At 36.5% G+C, this 24,655-nt stretch overlaps 1 protein-coding gene across 6 annotated transcripts; it reads right to left on the bottom strand.

Annotated features, from left to right (window-relative positions):
• Positions 1-3,355: 3,355 nt before the first annotated feature.
• Positions 3,356-24,107, bottom strand: LOC115006196 (lysophosphatidic acid receptor 2-like). Of its 6 annotated transcripts, none has more exons than XM_029428308.1 (6): positions 23,968-24,107; positions 16,570-17,009; positions 14,214-14,708; positions 8,820-9,079; positions 6,448-6,600; positions 3,356-3,578 (listed from the first exon to the last, which is right to left on the bottom strand). In XM_029428308.1, the coding sequence occupies exons 2-5, from the start codon at positions 16,823-16,825 to the stop codon at positions 6,502-6,504; spliced, it is 1,110 nt and encodes a 369-aa protein (XP_029284168.1). In that variant the 5' UTR covers positions 16,826-17,009; positions 23,968-24,107; the 3' UTR covers positions 3,356-3,578; positions 6,448-6,501. The 6 variants fall into 6 exon arrangements, with proteins under 6 accessions (XP_029284168.1, XP_029284166.1, XP_029284167.1 ...); XM_029428306.1 differs by having other exon boundaries at positions 3,356-3,581; XM_029428307.1 differs by having other exon boundaries at positions 3,356-3,581; positions 6,432-6,600.
• Positions 24,108-24,655: the final 548 nt, after the last annotated feature.

Genomic DNA, 24,655 nt, shown 5'->3' on the forward strand with positions numbered 1-24,655 from the left:
AAATGTCTTTAAACGTCTTTAAAATTCTTTAAGGTCTTTAAATGTCCTTAATATCTTTAAACGTCTTTAAACGTCTTTAAATGTCTGTAATATCTTTAAACGTCTTTAAACGTCTTTAAATGTCTTTAAACGTCTTTAATGTCTTTAAACGTCTTTAAACGTCTTTAAATGTCTTTAAATGTCTTTAAACGTCTTTAATATCTTTAAACGTCTTTAAATGTCTTTAATATCTTTAAACGTCTTTAAACGTCTTTAAATGTCTTTAAATGTCTTTAAACGTCTTTAATATCTTTAAACGTCTTTAAATGTCTTTAATATCTTTAAACGTCTTTAAATGTCTTTAATATCTTTAAACGTCTTTAAACGTCTTTAAATGTCTTTAATATCTTTAAACGTCTTTAAACGTCTTTAATATCTTTAAATGTCTTTAAATGTCTTTAAATGTCTTTAAACGTCTTTAAATGTCTTTAATATCTTTAAACGTCTTAAAACGTCTTTAAATGTCTTTAAACGTCTTTAATGTCTTTAAACGTCTTTAAACGTCTTTAAATGTCTTTAATATCTTTAAACGTCTTTAAACGTCTTTAATATCTTTAAACGTCTTTAATATCTTTAAATGTCTTTAAACGTCTTTAAACGTCTTTAATATCTTTAAACGTCTTTAAATGTCTTTAAACGTCTTTAAACGTCTTTAAACGTCTTTAAATGTCTTTAATATCTTTAAACGTCTTTAAACGTCTTTAAATGTCTTTAATATCTTTAAACGTCTTTAAATGTCTTTAATATCTTTAAACGTCTTTAAACGTCTTTAAACGTCTTTAATATCTTTAAACGTCTTTAAACGTCTTTAATATCTTTAAACGTCTTTAAACGTCTTTAATATCTTTAAACGTCTTTAAACGTCTTTAATATCTTTAAAACGTCTTTAAACGTCTTTAAATGTTTTTAAATGTCTTTAAACGTCTTTAATATCTTTAAACGTCTTTAAATGTCTTTAAATGTCTTTAAATGTCTTTAATATCTTTAAACGTCTTTAAACGTCTTTAAACGTCTTTAATATCTTTAAACGTCTTTAAACGTCTTTAATATCTTTAAACGTCTTTAAATGTCTTTAAATGTTTTTAAATGTCTTTAAACGTCTTTAAAATTCTTTAAGGTCTTTAAATGTCTTTAAACGTCTTTAAATGTTTTTAAATGTCTTTAAACGTCTTTAAAATTCTTTAAGGTCTTTAAATGTCTTTAATATCTTTAAACGTCTTTAAACGTCTTTAAATGTCTTTAAATGTCTTTAATATCTTTAAACGTCTTTAAAAGTCTTTAAATGTCTTTAATATCTTTAAACGTCTTTAAACGTCTTTAAACGTCTTTAAACGTCTTTAAACGTCTTTAATATCTTTAAACGTCTTTAAACGTCTTTAATATCTTTAAACGTCTTTAAATGTCTTTAATATCTTTAAACGTCTTTAAACGTCTTTAAATGTCTTTAATATCTTTAAACGTCTTTAAATGTCTTTAAATGTCTTTAATATCTTTAAACGTCCTTAAACGTCTTTAAACGTCTTTAATATCTTTAAACGTCTTTAAATGTCTTTAATATCTTTAAACGTCTTTAAACGTATTTAAACGTCTTTAATATCTTTAAAACGTCTTTAAACGTCTTTAAATGTTTTTAAATGTCTTTAAACGTCTTTAATATCTTTAAACGTCTTTAAATGTCTTTAAATGTCTTTAATATCTTTAAACGTCTTTAAACGTCTTTAAACGTCTTTAATATCTTTAAACGTCTTTAAACGTCTTTAATATCTTTAAACGTCTTTAAATGTCTTTAAAAGTCTTTAAATGTCTTTAAACGTCTTTAAACGTCTTTAATATCTTTAAACGTCTTTAAACGTCTTTAATATCTTTAAACGTCTTTAAATGTCTTTAAAAGTCTTTAAATGTCTTTAAACGTCTTTAAACGTCTTTAATATCTTTAAACGTCTTTAAATGTCTTTAAAAGTCTTTAAATGTCTTTAAACGTCTTTAAACGTCTTTAATGTCTTTAATATCTTTAAACGTCTTTAATATCTTTAAAACGTCTTTAAAAGTCTTTAAATGTCTTTAAATGTCTTTAAACGTCTTTAATATCTTTAAACGTCTTTAATATCTTTAATATCTTTAATATCTTTAAATGTCTTTAATATCTTTAAATGTCTTTAATATCTTTAATATCTTTAAACGTCTTTAATATCTTTAATATCTTTAATATCTTTAAATGTCTTCAATATCTTTAAATGTCTTTAATATCTTTAAATGTCTTTAATATCTTTAATATCTTTAAATGTCTTTAATATCTTTAAAGGTCTTTAATATCTTTAATATCTTTAAAGGTCTTTAATATCTTTAAACGTCTTTAATATCTTTAAACGTCTTTAATATCTTTAAACGTCTTTAAATGTCTTTAAAAGTCTTTAAATGTCTTTAAACGTCTTTAAACGTCTTTAATGTCTTTAATATCTTTAAACGTCTTTAAACGTCTTTAATATCTTTAAACGTCTTTAATATCTTTAAACGTCTTTAATATCTTTAATATCTTTAATATCTTTAAATGTCTTTAATATCTTTAAATGTCTTTAATATCTTTAATATCTTTAAACGTCTTTAATATCTTTAATATCTTTAAATGTCTTCAATATCTTTAAATGTCTTTAATATCTTTAAATGTCTTTAATATCTTTAATATCTTTAAATGTCTTTAATATCTTTAAAGGTCTTTAATATCTTTAATATCTTTAAAGGTCTTTAATATCTTTAAGATGCTTTACTTCCCTTTCTGTGGTTTTATTGTTAAAAAGCACTAAATACTGTACAAAATATCCACAATGTGATCATAAATAAAGTTTTATATCAATTTCAATTTACAAAAATAATGTTACAATAAAATACGCTGAGAACTGCTCATAAACATCGTGTCCTTTAAAGCTCGAAGAATAAAAAGGAAACGAGAATATATTAAAAATATTCAGCTAAAAACTAAATGACCACTTTTAAAATGTTATGTAAGCAGAAGCATCAATCCACTTCCACTTCAACACAAGTGATAAATCTTCACGAAAATGTTTCATGATAATTAACACATGAAGAAGAACTCGGGTTGCCAGGTTGCTGTTTATCCTCTTTCAGCATTATCAGCTGTTTCTGTCACCAGTTTAGAATTTAAAGGAAAACTTTTATTTCCTGTCCTGCAGAAAAGTCTTGGAGGAAAAACATCTGTTTAATAAAGTTTTATTTAAAAGTTCTGAGTTTTAGTAAATAGATGTTTTCAGTTTACTCTCAGATTGTTGCTTCTGCGTGCAGGAAGTGAAACCATCACGTGTGAAATGTTCCATTGACGTCGTCCGTCAGGTTTTAATCGTTTATTATAAACATTCATGTTGATGCTGTGTCACATTCTGCACAACCCGAAGCTTTCTGCTCTCGATTTATTCACATCCATGAGACTCGGGCACGATGGTGCATTATTTGGCAGGATGCAGTTGCTGTGTTTGTTTTGTCGTCCTCGTAGATATGAATGGGGTGGACAAAATAATAGACACCTCCTGCTGAAGGATCACAGTCAAATAAACGACATATTTACACAACGAGATTTCAGATGTATAATCACTGAGCACAGAACACGACACGAAATTACAAAATCTGATATCACAATATAAATATATACATTTCTCCAAAACCTTCATGAAGGATTCACTGAAGATAAAATTAAAATAATAAACTCAGATTATTCTCGACATTAAACATGTTCCTCCAGCTCCTCAGTCCTGAAGTCTTTAATATTATTAATGACACTATAATATTATTAATGTCACTATAATATTATTAATGTCACTATAATATTATTAATGTCACTATAATATTATTAATGTCACTTAATATTATTAATGTCACTATAATATTATTAATGTCACTATAATATTATTAATGTCACTTTAATATTATTAATGTCACTATAATATTATTAATGTCACTTTAATATTATTAATGTCACTTTAATATTATTAATGACACTTTAATATTATTAATGTCACTATAATATTATTAATGTCACTATAATATTATTAATGTCACTATAATATTATTAATGTCACTTTAATATTATTAATGTCACTTTATTATTATTAATGTCACTATAATATTATTAATGTCACTATAATATTATTAATGTCACTTTATTATTATTAATGTCACTTTATTATTATTAATGTCACTATAATATTATTAATGTCACTATAATATTATTAATGTCACTATAATATTATTAATGTCACTTTAATATTATTAATGTCACTTTATTATTATTAATGTCACTATAATATTATTAATGTCACTATAATATTATTAATGTCACTTTAATATTATTAATGTCACTATAATATTATTAATGTCACTATAATATTATTAATGTCACTATAATATTATTAATGTCACTTTAATATTATTAATGTCACTATAATATTATTAATGTCACTTTAATATTATTAATGTCACTATAATATTATTAATGTCACTTTAATATTATTAATGTCACTTTAATATTATTAAATGTCACTTTAATATTATTAATGTCACTATAATATTATTAATGTCACTATAATATTATTAATGTCACTTTAATATTATTAATGTCACTTTATTATTATTAATGTCACTATAATATTATTAATGTCACTTTAATATTATTAATGTCACTTTAATATTATTAATGTCACTTTAATATTATTAATGTCACTTTATTATTATTAATGTCACTTTATTATTATTAATGTCACTATAATATTATTAATGTCACTATAATATTATTAATGTCACTTTAATATTATTAATGTCACTTTATTATTATTAATGTCACTTTAATATTATTAATGTCACTTTAATATTATTAATGTCACTATAATATTATTAATGTCACTATAATATTATTAATGTCACTTTAATATTATTAATGTCACTTTATTATTATTAATGTCACTTTAATATTATTAATGTCACTATAATATTATTAATGTCACTTTATTATTATTAATGTCACTTTATTATTATTAATGTCACTATAATATTATTAATGTCACTATAATATTATTAATGTCACTATAATATTATTAATGTCACTTTAATATTATTAATGTCACTATAATATTATTAATGTCACTTTAATATTATTAATGTCACTTTAATATTATTAATGTCACTTTATTATTATTAATGTCACTATAATATTATTAATGTCACTATAATATTATTAATGTCACTATAATATTATTAATGTCACTTTAATATTATTAATGTCACTATAATATTATTAATGTCACTTTAATATTATTAATGTCACTTTAATATTATTAATGTCACTATAATATTATTAATGTCACTTTAATATTATTAATGTCACTTTAATATTATTAATGTCACTTTAATATTATTAATGTCACTATAATATTATTAATGTCACTTTAATATTATTAATGTCACTATAATATTATTAATGTCACTTTAATATTATTAATGTCACTTTAATATTATTAATGTCACTATAATATTATTAATGTCACTATAATATTATTAATGTCACTTTAATATTATTAATGTCACTATAATATTATTAATGTCACTTTAATATTATTAATGTCACTTTATTATTATTAATGTCACTTTATTATTATTAATGTCACTTTAATATTATTAATGTCACTTTAATATTATTAATGTCACTTTAATATTATTAATGTCACTTTATTATTATTAATGTCACTTTAATATTATTAATGTCACTTTAATATTATTAATGTCACTTTATTATTATTAATGTCACTTTAATATTATTAATGTCACTTTAATATTATTAATGTCACTATAATATTATTAATGTCACTTTAATATTATTAATGTCACTTTAATATTATTAATGTCACTTTAATATTATTAATGTCACTTTATTATTATTAATGTCACTTTAATATTATTAATGTCACTTTAATATTATTAATGTCACTTTATTATTATTAATGTCACTTTATTATTATTAATGTCACTTTAATATTATTAATGTCACTTTAATATTATTAATGTCACTTTAAAGACTTGATTAATGATTAAATCATCTAATTTGCAGTTATTACTGTAAATTATCAGGACTAAATAAATTTGTACAAATCAGCTGCAATATTTCTGTAAATCGCTAAAAAACGTTCAATTAAAATGTTTAAAAACATTTGTTTCAGTAAATCTGCAGATTTGCAGCTGAAAACAAACTTTAAAGACTTTTGTGCAGGAAACTTTACTTTAAAAGTTAATTAAATTAAAATAGTTGCTGATTTTATTATCGATTAATCTGAAATTAAATGTTCTATAAACTAAAGTATTTACATTTCTGCTTTAAGGAACAATGAGAATACTTCTTCTCCTGCACACCGTCAGCAGGAAGTCGTGCAGCTGCTTCCTCCTCCAGGTTGAAGTTTATCGACTTCAGGTTTCAGAGGAGGGGGGGGCGCCTTCGGCGTCGCTGCGGACGAGAGGCGTCCCGTTGTTTCCGTCGGCCGGCTCGGCTGAGTGAGACTTATAGTTCTACGGACAGGAGAGGAGAAGAACATGAGGCCCGAGTGGGGGGGGGCAGACAGGAAGAGGAAGTGAAAGAACTCCAAACAAGCAGGAAGAATAAAAACACGGAGCGACGGATTCAAACATTTATTCAGTTTAACAATGTTTGTACACGAATAACCCCAAAACAAACCCAAAGCTGGCGAATAATCTGAACATATGTGAATATAATTATAATATAATTATAATGTGAATATAACGAGAATATAAAGTTAATAACCCTTTAAGACTCGAGGATCAGAACTTCAGCAGCTCACAGCGTGATGTCAGCCAGAAACAATATGCAAAACAAAGTTTCAGTGAATCAACACACACACACACTTCCTGTTGGAGCAGGCTGTGTGTGTGTGTGTGTGTGTGTGTGTGTGTGTGTGTGTGTGTGTGTGTGTGTGTGCGTGACAGAGCACATGTCTCCAACATACACACACACCAGAGAAACAAGTCAGAGGAAATGTGGCGACGAGCCTGACGCAGTGAAACCACCAGCACACATCTGGACCCCTTTAAGACTGCACACACGCACACGCACACTTCCAAACACAGAAACTGTTTACAGAGTTTGTATTTGAAGTTTTGAAAGTTTGCCTCTTGGAAACTGATTCGTGTCTAAAATCAGAGTGCATCATGGGACGTGTTGAGATTATTTGCACGCTCACAGATTACAGAAAGTGTCAAAGGCAACAGACGAAACAGCCAATCAGAAACGAGCTGTGACGCCGTCACAAGTCTTTCTGTCAGAAAGCCCCGTAACAAGCATTATTTAATAACTCAACGAAACGTAAAACATGTTCACCTGCAGTTTGTTACTAACAGCTTCGCGTGTTTCCACTGAACAACTCAACCGCAGCAGAGCTAGCTAATGTTAGCAGTTAGCTGTTAGCAGCCGGTGAATGGAGGTCCCATAGCGTTACATTATGGTGTGTTCAAGCGTCATTCAGTAAAAATGAGTACTGGTTGAAGGTAAATTATAACGTTATCATGATGTGTTCAAAGTAATCTTGTAAAATGTAGTTTTTGGTGAGAAACTTGAATAAATCCAGATGTTTGAAGACGTTTTCAATATAAAACAGATGTTAGATGAACTCTGAAACTTCCTGACAGAAACCAGTTGAAAATTATTTATATTATTAATGTATTATATTGCATATTATTAATTTAATGTCTTTTTATTGCTCACATTGCTGCAACGTCGAGGAGCCAAAACCAAATAGTTGTACTCTCTTATAATAAATAATAATAATAAAGTAACTTTATACTTTGAGGAAGAAATACGGAGTTTTATCCAATAAAATATGAATACAACAATATTATAAGTATAACATATTGCTGTGGTAATAAGTGCAGTATGTTGTGTTACATCATGAGCTCTTTGTTCATTAAGTCCTGTGCAGTGCGTGGCTTCTTCTAACGTGCTTATAGAAACATGTTACATGTGGCTGCAGCGTTTATATTCAACAGTTACTCGTGAACACAGCAGCAGATGATTAAAGCAGCACAAACAGCTTCAAGTGAACTTCACAGTTCAGCTGCGTGAGACTTTCATACACAAAACACGTTGCTGATGAATCTGTGGATCAGCTGCAGTTTAAAGAGGATCGTGGAGGCAGCGACGGAGCGACGCTATCGAGCTTCTGGCCACGTGGTGAAAGTGAAGCTGTTCAAGAAGAAGAGCGACGACAGGTCTTAACGTCGACATTTTGAGCCGAACTAAAAGCTTTATTTAGGTTTAATGTGAGAAAGTTACAATTTAGATTCAGTTCATCCAGTTCACTCATTTGCCGAATCTTCTTGGGTCTTAAGACCACGATGGATTTGCCTTTCAGTTCCTTGGAAAGTAGTTCCTGAGACTAAAAGTCCCGGGTCGTGGGGCGGACAGATAAACAAAGAGCAGAGACGTTAAAGACTCTGTCAGCAACACGTCGCTTTTATTGTGAAAATATCCATTAAAGCTGCTTTAAGGAAAGCAAAACGTTAAAAAGTGTTTTTATAGTTTAATCCGATTTGATTTATTTTCAAATATTATAACGAAATGAACGAGCCGCACTGAAACGCAATTTTTAGGATGTTTGTGGTAGAAACAGCGTGGGGGGGGCAGGTAAACAGAGTCATCTGTCTACGGTCGCGGTGCGTTCAGGCGCGTGCTTGTTCTGAACGCTGCCGTCGGCCCCGTTGCTCTCGGACAGTACCTCGTGCTCCAGCGTGTTAAAGTGAACTCCAGAGACGCTCGTGTGGTTGCTGCCTCGCCGGCACAGGAAGCACAGGATCTCCTTGAAGGTCCTCCTCATGTCTTTGTCCCTGAAGGAGTAGATGATGGGGTTGACGAGGGAGTTGCACTCGGCCAGCACCAGGGAGTACTTCTCGTAGCGCAGCACCTTACACTTGTCGCAGCCCAGCCCGTCCAGCAGCAGCACCACCAGGCCGGGCGTCCAGCAGATCACGAAGCAGCCTGTAGGGGGCACACGCTCGTCAGAACTGTGGTCACACGTGGGAACACAAAACAACAGGCATGCTATATACTGGTACTGACGATAGCCCTGTAACAAGCATTATTTAATACGTTACGAGACACGTCAGCTGGAGACTCACGATGGAAGAGCACCTGAACAATAATCTGTAGCAGAGCTAGCTAACGTTAGCTGTTAGCAGTTAGCAGTTGTTCAAATGTCATCTTGTAAAATGTAGTTTTTGGTGAGAAACTGGAATAAATCCAGATGTTTGCAGATGTTCCCACAGAAATATAAAATGATGAGCTGTTTAACTTCCTGACATTGTGAGCAGCTGATAACACGTCAGTAAAACTGCTGATGCCAGAACAAATATTGAAATAAAAACATGTACGACTCGTAATGTAACCGACAGATAACAATGAATGAATGAAAGATAAACAGGACGTCTGACAGTTACTTATTGTTACAGACGCTCCTCATCAGTAAATCATTCACTAAAGAGAAGAATGTGAAGAAACGGGAGGGGGGGGGGGGGGGGGGGGGGAGAGGACACACAGACACACACACACACACACACACACACACACACACACACACACACACACACACACACACACACACGATCAGATTTCATTATCATAACACTCGATTAGGCTGCTCAGGAATTCATTATGTGCACATTCTCAGCACTAATATATGCACACGTCCAGGCTGCGGACGGAAACGTGAAGACGAAGTCGTAACACACACTCGCACGATGTGTCACACATTCCATCACAACTACATGCTGAAGGGAGTCACTGCAGGGAACAGGAGAAATGTAACTCACAGATATCATGAAGCTTCCCCACTTCATGACTCACATCAACACAGTTTATATTACAAGTGTTTAATATGTACATGAGGCGTTATGTAATGTAGCTGTGGAGAGTTTACATCTACACACACAGTTACACACACACACTCTCATGTTCTCATGCTTCCTCTCGTCTGAAGAAGACGAGTTGTCTGAACTCTGCAGCATTCTGTGGAGGAAAATCTAAATGTCAACCTCAAGGTGAAGAGCTGAATACACACACACACACACACACACAGTTACTCAGTTCCCTGTCAGGACACGCTCAGTGTTTTCTCATCACATGCCGGAGCTGCTGAGCTGCCGAGCGACGGCGGTAAGAAGTGAAACTTTTTTAAAACTTTGAGGAATTTAATCGAAAGTTCAAAATGTAAGAGCAGGGGAGGCTGGGACAGAGAGCCGGGCAGCAGGAAACAAGAGGCGTGTGTGTGTGTGTGTGTGTGTGTGTGTGTGTGTGTGTGTGTGTGTGTGTGTGTGTGTGTATGTGTGTGTGTGGGGGGGGGGGGGTGAAGAGAAAAGCCTGTCCCTGGAAACTGATCTCTGAAACAATGAGAAACATGTCGGAACATTAGGAGTTTGTTCAGCGTCTCCTCACACGTCCTCCACCACAATAAGAGCGGTGATTATATATACGAGTTTAGTTATATATATTATCATGTTAACATGTTATTCAGAAAAGGAGGACACGCTGCGAGGACGCGGATCAGTTGTTCTTCAGTAACTAAAGAACTGAGACACTCAGATACAGAATAATGAGAGAATAAAGACGGACAATTTAATCCAGTTAACAAAATAAAATGTCAAAATACACTTTTTATACACTTTAACAATATTTAACACATTCACTGTTAAAGAATCGTAAAGATAAAATGACAGTTTCTCCTTCGTGCTGTGAGATCGATAATATATAATCTATAATATATAAATATAATCTATAAATATAATTTATAATCTATAAATATGATATATAATATATAAATATAATATATATATATAATCTATAATCTATAGAGATAGAAGAGAAGAGAGAGAGAGAAGCAGAGAAGAGAGAAGAGAGAAGAGAGAAGGAAGCGAGAAAGAGAAGAGATAGAGAGAGAAAGAGAAGCGAGAATAGAGAAAGAGAAGAGAGAAGAGAGAAAGAGAAGGAGAAAAAGAGAAGCGAGAAGAGAGAGAAGAGAGAAAGAGAAGAGAGAGAGAGAGAGAGAAGAGAGAAAGAGAAGAGCGAAAGAGAAGGGAGAAGCGAGAAAGAGGAGAGAGAATAGAGAAGAGAGAAAGAGAAGCTACAAAGAGAAGAGAAGAGAGAGAGAGAGCGAGAAGCGAGAAAGAGAAGCGAGAAGCGAGAAAGCGAGAAAGAGAAAGAGAAGAGAGAAGAGAGAAATAGAAGAGAGAAAGAGAAGAGAAAAGAGAAGCGAGAAGAGAGAGAAGCGAGAAAAGAGAAGAGAGAAGAGATAGAGAGAAGAGAGAAAGAGAAGGGAGAAGAGAGAAAGAGAAGGGAGAAGAGAGAAAGAGAAGAGAGAGGAGGGAAAGAGAAGCGAGAAGAGAGAGAGAGAAGAGAGAAGGGAGAAAGAGAAGCGAGAAGAGAGAGAGAGAGCAGAGAGAAGCGAGAAAGAGAAGAGAGAAGAGAGAGAGAGAGCAGAGAGAAGCGAGAAGAGAAGCGAGAAGAGATGAAAGAGAAGCGAGAAGAGAGAGAGAAGAGAGAAGCGAGAAAGAGAAGCGAGAAGCGAGAAAGAGAAGAAGAAGAGAGAGAGAGAAGAGAGAAGAGAGAAAGAGAAGAAAGAGAGAAGAGAGAAGAGAGAAAGAGAAGAGAGAAAGAGAAGAGAGAAGAGAAGAGAGGAAGAGAAGCGAGAAGGAGAGAAGCGAGAAGAGAGAGAAGAGAGAGAAGCGAGAAGAGAAGCGAGAAGAGAGAAAGGGAAGAGAGAACAGAGAAAGAGAAGCGAGAAGAGAGAAAGGTAAGAGAGAAGAGAGAAAGAAGCGAGAAGAGAGAGAGAGAAGAGAGAAGAGAGAAAGAAGCGGGAAGAGGAGAAGAGAAGCGAGAAGAGAAGAGAGAAGAGAGAAAGGGAAGAGAGAAAAGAGAAAGAGAAGAGAGGAGCGAGAAAGAGAATATATAAATATAATCTATAATATATAAATATAATCTATAATATATACATATAATGTATAAATATAATATAATATAATATAATATATAAATATAATATATAAATATAATCTATAATATATATATATATCATATATAATATATAAATATAATCTATAATATATAAATATAATATATAATATATATATATAATATATAATCTATAAATATAATCTATAATATATATAATATATAATATATAAATATAATATATAATATATAAATATAATATATATATATAATATATAATCTATAAATATAATATATAATATATAATCTATAAATATAATCTATAAATATAATATAATATATAAATATAATCTATAATCTATAAATATAATCTATAATATATTTATATAATATATAATCTATAAATATAATATATAATATATAATATAATACGAGAAAAGCGAAGAGAACCAGAGATAAGAGAGCGAGAAGAGAGAAAGAGAAGAGAGAAGGAGGGAGAAGAGAGAAGCGAGAAAGAGAAGCGGGAAGAGAGAAGAGAGAAAGGGAAGAGAGAAGAGAGAAAGATAAGAGAGGAGCGAGAAAGAGAAGAGAGAAAGAGAAGGGAGAAAGAGGAAGCGAGAAGCGAGAGAGAAGATGAAAAGAGAAGAGAGAAAGAGAAGAGAGAAGAGAGAAAGAGAGCGAGAAAGAGAAGAGAGAAGCGAGAAGAGAGAGAGAGAAGCGAGAAAGAGAAGAGAGAAGAGAGAAGAGAAGCGAGAAGAGAAAGAAGAGAGAAGAGAAGCGAGAACGAGAAAGAGAAGCGAGAAGGAGAGAGAAGCGAGAAAGAAGAAGAGGAACAGCGAAAGAGAAGAGAGACAGGAGAAAGGTAAGAGAGAAGCGAGAAGAGAAGGGAGAAGAGAGACAGAGAAGAGAGAAGCGAGAAAGAGAAGCGGGAGGGGAGAAGAGAAGCGAGAAAGAGAAGAGAGAAGAGAGAAAGGGAAGCGAGGAGAGAGAAAGAGAAGCGAGAAAGAGAAGCGAGAAGAGAGAGAGCAGAGAGAAGCAAGAAAGAGAAGCGAGAAGAGAGAAAGAGAAGAGAGAAGAGAGAAGCGAGAAAGAGAAGAGAGAAAGAGAAGAGAAGAGAGAAAGATGAAGAGAGAAGCGAGAAAGAGAAGCGAGAAGAGATAAAGAGAAGAGAGGGGCGAGAAGCGAGAATGAGAGAGAGAGAAGCGAGAAAGAGAAGCGAGAAAGAGAAGAGAACAGTAGAAAGAGAAGAGAGAAGAGAGAAGCGAGAAAGAGAAGCGGGAAGAGAGAAAGAGAAGCGAGAAAGAGAAGAGAGAAGAGAGAAAGGGAAGAGAGAAGAGAGAAAGAGAGAGAGCGAGAAGAGAAGAGAGAAGAAGCGAGAAGAGAGAAAGAAGCGAGAAGAGAGAGAGAGAAAGAGAAGGGAGAAGTAGAGAAGAAGAGAAGAGAGAAAGAAGAGAGAAGAGAAGCGAGAAAGAGAAGCGAGAAAGAGAGAAGAGACAAGAGGAAAGAGAAGAGAGAAAGAGAAGAGAGAAAGAGAAGAGAGAAAGAGAAGAGAAGAGAGCAGGGAGAAGAGATAGAGAGAGAAGAAGAAGATATTAAATTAAAATATAAAGAGAATCTATAATATATAAATATAATCTATAAAATATTAATATAATATATAATTATAATATATAATATAATCTATAATATATAAATATAATCTATAATATAATATAAGTAATATATAAATATAATATATATATATATATATAATCTATAATATAATCTATAATATGTTCTTTTAGTTACTTTGATTTTAACTTTTCTAATGCAGAATAATTAAACTCTGAATAATTAATAACACGTGTATCTTAAATAATCTTTGATTCTTCTTTTAGTCATTATTCCACATGTGTATATATTACTACAATATTTAACTGTTCAGTAGTTTAAATGTTCTTCTCTGTATTTATTTTATTATTTACTTACTTATTTACTTATTTACTTCATTCATTCTTTATTTAAAATGTATTTTTATTTAGCGTAAACCGCTTCGAATTCAAGCAAATTAAGAAATCTAAATCGTCACGCCACTAAATCCAATTCGCATGAACGATACGACGACGTGGTTACAATAATATCATGTTTGCGACAGCGACAGAACGCGCGTGTCTTCGTGTAGCTTCCTCACCCAGGATCATGGAGACGGTCTTCATCAGGTTGAACACTGTCTCGCGGTGTCTCATCTGCGTGGTGTGCTGAGACATCTGCTTGCTCTTGTGCCGCACGTACACGAAGATCCGGGTGTAGACGGCCACCATGATGGAGAAGGTGAGCAGGTTGAGGACGGCCCAGAACACCAGGTAGCTGCGGCTGTACATCGGCGCCATGGTGGAGCAGTTGTCCAGGTTGCATAGGCAGTGCCAGCCCATGGTGGGAACCAGACCCATGATTATGGCCACGAGCCAGATGAAGACGATGATGACGAAGACTCGCCGGGTGCTCATCTTACTGTGCAGCTGCATGTTGAAGATGGTCTGGTGGCGCTCCACCGCCACAGCCAGGAGGTTGAGGACCGAGGCGGTGAGGCTGGTGTCGATCAGTCCCTGTCGCACAAACCAGCGGTACTTCGTGAGTTTTATGGTCCAAGGCCCGGTGTGAAACATCAGGTGGAGGTAGGACACACCTGGAGGAGGAGAGTGGAGCTTCAACAACACAGAAGTAAATACAAGATAACTCAAGTCTACAGCAGAGATCAAACTTCTACAACGGGACGGCATTCTTTTTTCCTCAGATCCACTGCAGGGGTACACTGCAGGTACGCTGCAGGGGTACACTGCAGGTACACTGCGTACACTGCAGGTACACTGCGTACACTGCAGGTACACTACGTACACTGCAGGTACACTGCAGTTACACAGCAGGTACACTGCGTACACTGCAGGTACACTGCAAGAATACTGCTTACAGTGCGTACACTGCAGTTACACTGCAGTTACACTGCAGTTACACTGCGTACACTGCACGTGTACTGCGTACACTGCAGTTACACTGCATACACTGCAGGTACACTGCAGTTACACTGCGTACACTGCAGGTACACTGCAGTTACACTGCAGGTACACTGCGTACACTGCATATACTGCGTACACTGCGTACACTGCAGGTACACTGCAGGTACACTGCAGGTACACTGCGTACACTGCGTACACTGCATATACTGCGTACACTGCATAAACTGCGGGTACAGTGCGTACACTGCAGGTACACTGCGTACACTGCACGTACACTGCAGGTACACTGCAGGTACACTGCGGGTACACTGCAGGTACACTGCGGGTACACTGCAGGTACACTGCGTACACTGCAGGTACACTGCGGGTACACTGCAGTTACACTGCAGGTACACTGCAGTTACACTGCAGGTACACTGCAGGTACACTGCGTACACTGCAGGTACACTGCGTACACTACAGGTACACTGCAGGTACACTGCAGTTACACAGCAGGTACACTGCGTACACTGCAGGTACACTGCAAGAATACTGCTTACAGTGCGTACACTGCAGGTACACTGCAGGTACACTGCAGTTACACCGCGTACACTGCAGGTACACTGCAAGAATACTGCTTACAGTGCGTACACTGCAGGTACACTGCAGGTACACTGCGTATACTGCAGGTACACTGCACGTACAGTGCGTACACTGCAGTTACACTGCAGGTACACTGCAGGTACACTGCGTACACTGCAGGTACAGTGCAGGTACAGTGCGTACACTGCAGGTACACTGCAGGTACACTGCAGGTACACTGCGTACACTGCAGGTATACTACGTACACTGCAGGTATACTGCGTACACTGCAGGTATACTGTGTACACTACAGGTACACTGCAAGAATACTACTTACACTGCAGGTATACTGTGTACACTGCAGGTACACTGCAGGTACACTGCAGGTACACTGTGTACACTGCAGGTATACTGTGTACACTACAGGTACACTGCAAGAATACTACTTACACTGCAGGTATACTATGTACACTGCAGGTACACTGCAAGAATACTACTTACACTGCAGGTATACTATGTACACTGCAGGTATAGTACGTACACTGCAGGTACACTGCATCACTGCCTCCGGCCAGCACGGAACAGCATTTTAGATTTAGAAGACTTTTTTTTTTTATTATAGGAATTCAATGCTCGTTGAGCCTGATGGACTCTGCAGCAGGTCCAGTGACGGGGGGAAAGATAATGCGTTCATAATCCATAAACCGACTGTATGTCGTCCAAACTATGTCTTATTACAAACTATTTTAATAAGTCGTACAAATATACCTAGTTGTATTGTGAGAATCTTCACGTCAGTCCACCTGAAGGCACCTCAACCTCAGACACAGCAAACGCTGTTAACACGCAAACAAACGGCAGAAATTATGAATATGAATTCATAATGAATATTAATATTAAATTAGGCTGCGTTCGCTGCATAGTCAGATAGTCTGTAGTTTGTCGTTGTGACAGCAAGAAGTAAAACTGCACCTGAGAAGAGGTCTGCCACAGCCAGGTTACCCAGCAGGTAGTAGATGGGGTAGTGAAAGCGTCGGTTCTTTATAATGGCGCCCATGACCAACAGGTTGGAAAAGATGACGATGAAGCAGACCGTCATGCCCAGAGTGACGATCACGTAGTCGCGGCTGCGCCAGTACATGCTGATGTTCTTGCCGCTCTTCTCATAGAAGAATTTGACGGTGCGGTTGTAGTAGCATCCCTCCGTGTCGTCCGTCAGGGTGTCCATGTTGAGAAGCGTCGGCTGGATGTGGGATCAGAGAAGAGCTCTTGGCGGGAAGCAGAGGCGACGGTCCGGCGCGTCACTCAGACTCGCCCTCTCCGCCGGGCTGGAGATCGGCATGCCATTGGCCGGACAGGTGAAGAGTCTCTGAGGCCTTCGCTGCACGGCTGGTGGGTCCCTGCTCTCCTCTCTGAGGGGAAAAAGAGTTTTAGTTTGACAACAACCACAAAGCCCGACTCGGACGTTATGAGTCCACGAACATTTATTTTGTTAAATAATCATTTACATGCTGAATGAAAGTGGAGCTTTCACAGCTGTTCCACAGATCCGTCCATTTAATCCATTAGATTATGTCTTTAGTCAGGACACAACGTCCACGCTGGTGTTAATGTTCTGTCACTTTAACATGAAACAGACAACTTGAGGCATTCTCTGACATTTTAATATATTATTATGGAAACAGCGATGATCGCAGCTTAATGTCTAAATTATTGAATTACAAACATTATGAATATCTTACAACCTACATTTATGCATATTCCAATTTTAAATAAATATATTGTGTGAATCAAGTATTTGTAAATGTAGTAAATAATAAATAATAAATAATAATAACTAGGGACGTCAACATACCAGACATCAGTCGATACAAACACCAGTGAAATTCCACGATTCTTGGCACCAATTCGATACCATGATAAAAAACGAAACAACTCCATCGTCCTTTACTACTTCTGACTTCTGTCAGGAAGTGAAGCAGCTCAGAATTCATCGAATATCTATTTTATATTGAAAACATCTTCAAACATCTGGATTTATTCAGGTTTCTCACCAAAATGTTTTACCTTACTCCACCGCCAGCAGCTAATGTAAGCAGCTAATTTCAACACATATTTGTTGTTCACAATGTAGCTTTATCAGGAAAATAGCGGCACTAATAATTGACCTGCGGTACCGTAGAAAAGGTACAGAATGTTTGCTTCGACTTGGTACCGACGTATCGGTTCTCGAGACATCTCTAATAACAGTCAACAATATGTAACCAGATAAACAAGCAGCCAATCAGCACCCAGTGGAGCTCAGAGGTCACACGGCTTCAACAAACAGTGCACGTCACGTGGACGCTTCTGAAACGACCCACGACACAAACGTTCGGCCTCGCGTCTCGACTCAGTGAAGAGGAGCGTTGGTTAAATTATAACGTTATCATGACGTGTTCAAATGGAATCTTGTCAAATGTGGTTTTTGGTGAGAAACTTGAATAAATCTACAAAATAAAATTACAAATGCCAAATAAGTATTTAAATAGAAACACAATAATTTATTCTAATAATTAATAAAATAAATGAAATGTACTATTATTTATATTGACTGAGGTCTCAGGGGGCTTTAGACGCTTGCAGAAGGAGAAACCTTCAGGTTCATCTCATCTCTAAGCCGTAACAAAAGGAAGAAACGCCAAATATTTATCAGGAATACATAAAAATATTAGATTAATCTTTCCTGTTAAAACTTTGAAAGTGCAGTTTGGAAGCAGTGACGCGTTATAGACACAAATTATTATTCATGTTTATACGTCTTAAAACTTATTTTACATATCAGGAAATACAATTTAGATTAAATTCTCCGCCAGTAAAAGTGAGAAAGATCTCTTCTGACTAAGACGTGTTATTAAATATTAAAAAGGTTTCAATGCAGCTGACGTGTTGAAGGATTCTGATCTCAACAGACCAGAAAATCTTGATTATCATCCTCATCATATAACTCTAAACTCTGAAGAGCAGCAGGAGGACCCAACAAGAGGACACGTCCCAATAGAGGACATGTCCCAACAAGAGGTCACATCCCAACAGAGGACACGTCCCAACAGAGGACACGTCCCAATAGAGGACACGTCTCAACAGAGGACAAGTCTAAACAGAGGACACGTCCCAACAGAGGACACGTCCCAACAGAGGACACGTCTCAACAGAGGACACGTCCAAACAGAGGACACGTCCCAACAGAGGACACGTCTCAACAGAGGACACGTCCAAACAGAGGACACGTCCCAACAGAGGACACGTCTCAACAGATGACACGTCTCAACAGATGATGACACGTCTCAACAGAGGACACGTCTCAACAGATGACACGTCTTCAACAGAGGACACGTCTCAACAGAGGACACGTCTCAACAGAGGACAAGTCTAAACAGAGGACACGTCCCAACAGAGGACACGTCCCAACAGAGGACACGTCTCAACAGATGACACGTCTCAACAGATGACACGTCCCAACAGATGACACGTCTCAACAGAGGACACGTCTCAACAGAGGACACGTCTCAACAGAGGACACGTCCCAACAGGAACACCCAACAGCTCCGGGCACAACTCAGCATTCACTTCAACGTGTGCTTCAGTCTCACATTTACACTGAACACACACATTCTCCTTCTTCCTGTGAAAACTCAACAATGGAAACAGCAGAGACACACCTCACAATTACACAATCCAGCTATGTAACTCAATCCAAAACACACACACATACACACACACACACACACACACACACACACACACACAGGGAGGGAGCCTCAGTGAACCACTCAACTACTGAGGGTGTGTGAAGAGAGATGCCAAATCAAAAACAGAAAAATGTGAGAGGCTCGAGAAGCAAATGACGGAGGAGACAATGTTGAAGAAGGTTCGAGTGTATATTAACAGTGTGTGTGTGCGTCTCCTGTGTGTGTGTGTGCAGAGAGGAAGTGAGAAACTGCTTAGAAATGTTCTTCCATTTCCTTTAAAGGCCTCCGTCTGTGTCTGAGGCACGAGCCATCAATCAACACGTAGTTGTACTACAGTTGATCTTTGCCCCCACACACACACACACACACACACACACACACACACACACACACACACACACACACACACACACACACACACAGGAGAGAGCAGCTTTTAGGAGACATTGAGAGAAACATCCTGACGGATCTGTTTACATCTGAACCATCGTGTTACAGCGAAGGGGTTACGTACAGTCGCTCACACAGGACTGTCTCTCACATTCAGGTAACAAACACACACTTTGTGAGCGTTATCGTTCAGCCTGAAGATCATCATCACAGGTGAACCTGCAGCTTCATGTCTTCTGATAAACATCCTGTGTTCTTGGCTGTCGGAGCCTCAAACAACAGATAGTTCTGCTCAGACACATGAAACCAGACAGATACAGGTCTCGCATGCAGCTGCACTGGGGAAACACCACATCCAGATCCTCGCATCACGCTCTCACAGCGGCTTTCAGCAGAAGACCAACAGACCACGAGCAACAGAACCCTAAACCAGTGGTTTTCAACCTTTCTGTGGCCAAGGCACACCTGTGATGCACCGCTGCTGCACCACCACACTAAACTCCCATGATGCACCGCTGCTGCACCACCACACTCAATTCCCATGATGCACCGCTGCTGCACCACCACACTCAACTCCCATGATGCACCGCTGCTGCAGCACTTATTGACTTTCTTGTAGAGTTAGAGGCTGTACAGTGAAGCTACCGTCAGAAGCCTGTTGGCTTAGCTTAGTTTAGCACAAACACTGAAACAGCCTGGCTCTGTCTACAACGATAATTAATCTGCAGATTATTTTCTACATTAATGGCTTGGTGTATAAAATAACAATAATCGAGCTCCTCACAGTCCTGAAGTCTTTAAATGTTATTAAATGTTTTGTTCTGTCACCTTAATATAAAACACATTTGAGGCTGAAAACAGACTTTAGCATAAAATAAGATTTAACGTTAATCGAGAGTATTGTCCAGTCGTCCGCTAGCATCTCGACCTACAACACTGACGCACTTTAGTTTTTAACAAACCAAAAGAAGACGAGTGGTGTCTGTCTCTTCACTACTTTCTTATTGTTGTTATTTGTTATGATGCATTTACAGAAGAAGACATTTAAAGAGATCTGCCAACATCACAGTTTATAAGTGTCTAATTATAGCCGAGTGAAACTGAAGGTACGTCCTTAAACTTGACCTCATCGTGTCGGGTTTCCCCTCGCAGAGAAACTGAGTCTGGACACAAAGTTTGCGCCGGTGTTTCGTCGCCGCGGGAGGACGTGTGTTCATGCATCAGATATGTGTGTGTGTGTGTGTGTGTGTGTGTGTGTGTGTGTGTGTGTGTGAAAGGACCCGGCTGAATCAGTAAACACCAGTCTGAATGCAAACCGGTCATTACCAGAGCAGCCACACCCGAGGCTCCACACACACACACACAGAGACACACAGAGACACACACACATAAAAAAAACACACGCACACAAAAACAGCAGTAGAGGTGGTAAACACTGAATTTCCCCCCGACGAGGTGTCATCTGCATAATGAGGAACTTTATCTGTTTAATCTCACAGACACACACACACACACATGCACACGCACGCACACACACAACCGACCCATCAGGCTGCACCTCCTGGTATCGGGTCCTATTGGGCAATCTGAGAGAACAGTTTCATGTGGGGGGGGGGGGGGGGGGGGGGGTTAGGTGATCAGGTGGTCATACACTAATGAAAGCACAACACTGAATATTATCTCCATGTCTGCCTCTACATCCCTGTCCATCCTCCACACTGCTGCGCTCAGTCTTCTTAACAAGTAGCGTTCATTCCTTCTGCACGCCCTCTCTCTATCGCGGACACATGCTAACGTTAGCTTTCCGAGTCACTGAGCGTCGTCTGCGTGCAGAACAAGTTGTAGTGCGTGTGTGGAACGCGTCCTCCAGAACTACTCCGTATCCGTCTGGGAGTATAACCTGCGTACATGAGATACCGCCGGGCTGACGGAGGACACTGTGCGGGTGGTTCAACATAAACATGTGGCTTTAAAGCGTGTGAAACACAAAGTGTCTCGTCAGGTAAACGTTCTGTCACTTTGATATCATCTCTGGTTTCAGACCTCTGGTGTACAAAACAAGAGATTTAAAAGTCACCTTGACTCAAGTCTGCAGTTTCCTTTGAGATTCAACTTTTACTTTACTTTTTCTACAAACAACATATTTAATTAACAAAAGGTTCAATCACATTATAAAGCTAAATGTTTCTCATTTACAAGCAGCTGTATCCAGAACTTCACCTGCTTTATTTGTTTAAATCAGAAACTCTGAGCCGACATGTAATGACAACGTTTGATCATTTAAAAAAGAAATTGAGAAAGGAAGTTGCTAATTCTTTGAATAATTTGAGAGTGTGATGAATCTAAACTCTTCACTTGTTAAAGCGTGAAGAGAAGACGTTCAGGGGTCTTGCCTTAAATATCATCAGTGAAACAAAAGTGAATATTCAGCTCCTGAATATTCTTCAGTACAAAGACTTTACTGTTCAGTTAATCATTAATTACAACAATACTTCCGTCAAGGTTTCATAGCGTTATGATGCGTTCAAGCGTTATTCAGTAAAAATTAGTACCGGTTGAAGGTCAATGATAACGTTATCATGATGTGTTCAAATGTCATCTTGTAAAACGTAGTTTTTGATGAGAAACTGGAATAAATCCAGATGTTTGGAGATGTTTTCACAGCAATATAAAATAGATATTAATGAATACACATTGTGGTAGTTATTAATGTTACCAAATGTTACTAAACGTTACTAAACGTTAATAAATGTCACTAAACGTTACTAAATGTTACTAAACGATAATAAATGTCACTAAACGTTACTAAACGTTACTAAACGTTAATACATTTTACTAAACGTTACTAAACGTTAATAAACGTTACGAAGCGTTACTAAACGTAACTAAACGTAATAAATGTTACTAAACATTACTAAACGTTACTAAACATTACTAAACGTTAAGAAGCGTGAATAAATGTTACTAAACGTTAATAAACGTTAATAAATGTTACTAAACGTAACTAAACGTTAATAAACGTTACTAAGCATTAATAAATGTTACTAAACATTACTAAACGTTAATAAATGTTACTAAACGTTAATACACGTTACTAAATGTTAATAATGTTACTAAACGTTACTAAACGTTAATAAATGTTACTAAACGTTACTAAACGTTAATAAATGTTACTAAACGGTAATAAACGTTACTAAGCGTTAATAAATGTTACTAAACGTTAATAAATGTTACTAAACATTAATAAATGTTACTAAACGTTACTAAATGTTACTAAACGTTACTAAACTTACTAAATGTTACTAATGTACTAAACGTTACTAAACATTACTAAATGTTAATAAATGTTACTAAACATTAATAAATGTTACTAAACGTTACTAAACGTTAATAAATGTTACTAAACGTTACTAAATGTTAATAAATGTTACTAAACATTACTAAATGTTAATAAATGTTACTAAACGTTACTAAACGTTAATAAATGTTACTAAATGTTACTAAACGTTACTAAACATTACTAAATGTTAATAAATGTTACTAAACATTAATAAATGTTACTAAACATTACTAAATGTTACTAAACATTACTAAATGTTAATAAATGTTACTAAACATTAATAAATGTTATTAAACATTAATAAACGTTACTAAACATTAATAAACGTTACTAAACGTTAATAAAGGTTATAAAAGAAAACCAAAAGGCTGCTTTCAGATACTCAGATGTTGAGAAGTGCAGATATTCTGTTTCATATGCCAGGAAACTGAATATATTTGTATCTGACAGGAAAACTTAATTCAAAGACTTAACTTGGACTTGCAGTCCGACAGAAACTGACGGGACAGAACCCGACGGGTCAGATGACCTCCAGGTGGTTTCTTCAGGTGTAACACCTGAATAAACCACAACTTTATTATTATAAAGAATGTAGGACATGTGCATCATTCACCATCAGATGAGGTCCATGACAGGCTCACGAGGTGTATACAGGGGAAGTTAGCAGAACACATATTATTCTTGTTATTACAGTAAAATAAAAGTTATTTTCACTTTAAGCAGAATGTCCTTCCTTTGTTGTAACAAGTGTTGGACTTGTTTTTACTGCACACACAGGTGAAAGTGTATATCTCCACAGAGACAGAGACACAGGGTGAAGAAGACAAAGTGTTTCTTTATGATGAGCTGCAGAACAACAAACCCGGAGACATTATCACGAGACAGAAGAAACACAGACTCTGAACTCACCTTCTAGTTGAAGTCACTCGTTGATAGTAAATCCAGATGCGCGTCGAGTTGAGAAACAATGTGCTGCTGTACCTGAAGGCGTCTCCGGCTGCGCGCGCCCTCACCTCCGGAGCTCAAGGTGCGGACGGAAGCACGCGACACAATACAACTGTTCTTATTCTCTCCTGTTTCTCTCGAGCCTCCATTCCACGTTTATTCTTTTCTTCTCGTGTCCACAGACTTGCTGGATAGTGTCGGTCACCTGCGCGCAGACTTGCTTCCGGCTGTCACCTGTGCGGAGTGATCCGCGCTGTGAGTCCCAGGAGGAGCAGAAAGGGCGCGGCACGATCCTCCGCTGCTGCCCGCGGATCTATCACAAAGGAGCTGCTGCCAACCTGAGAGCCCCCCCGCCTGCACCCCGCTGGCTGAGCAGCAGCCAATGAGAGGGCAGCTGAGGAGCGAAGTGGGGTACCTGCAGTACACACTGCGTAAACCTGTCAGTACAGTGCGGTACAGTGCGTACACTGCAGTACACTGCAGGTACACTGCAGGTACACTGCGTCACACCTGCAGGATATAACTACTGTACACTGCAGGTATACTGCGTACACTGCAGGTATACTGTGTACACTAGGTCACTGCAAGAATACTACTTACAACGCAGGTATACTGTGTACACTGCAGGTACACTGCAGGTACACTGCAGGTA

This window comes from Cottoperca gobio, unplaced genomic scaffold, assembly GCF_900634415.1.
Source record: "Cottoperca gobio unplaced genomic scaffold, fCotGob3.1 fCotGob3_64arrow_ctg1, whole genome shotgun sequence".
Taxonomy (NCBI): Eukaryota; Metazoa; Chordata; class Actinopteri; order Perciformes; family Bovichtidae; genus Cottoperca; species Cottoperca gobio.

Excerpts from the sequence above, each read along its gene's own strand:
- LOC115006196 (XM_029428308.1), bottom strand. The coding sequence starts at position 16,825 with ATGGACACCCTGACGGACGACACGGAGGGATGCTACTACAACCGCACC. Across the intron at positions 14,709-16,569 it reads TGTGGCAGACCTCTTCTCAG|GTGTGTCCTACCTCCACCTG; the intron begins GTGCAGTTTTAC and ends CTCCTCCTCCAG. Across the intron at positions 9,080-14,213 it reads GACCGTCTCCATGATCCTGG|GCTGCTTCGTGATCTGCTGG; the intron begins GTGAGGAAGCTA and ends TGCCCCCTACAG.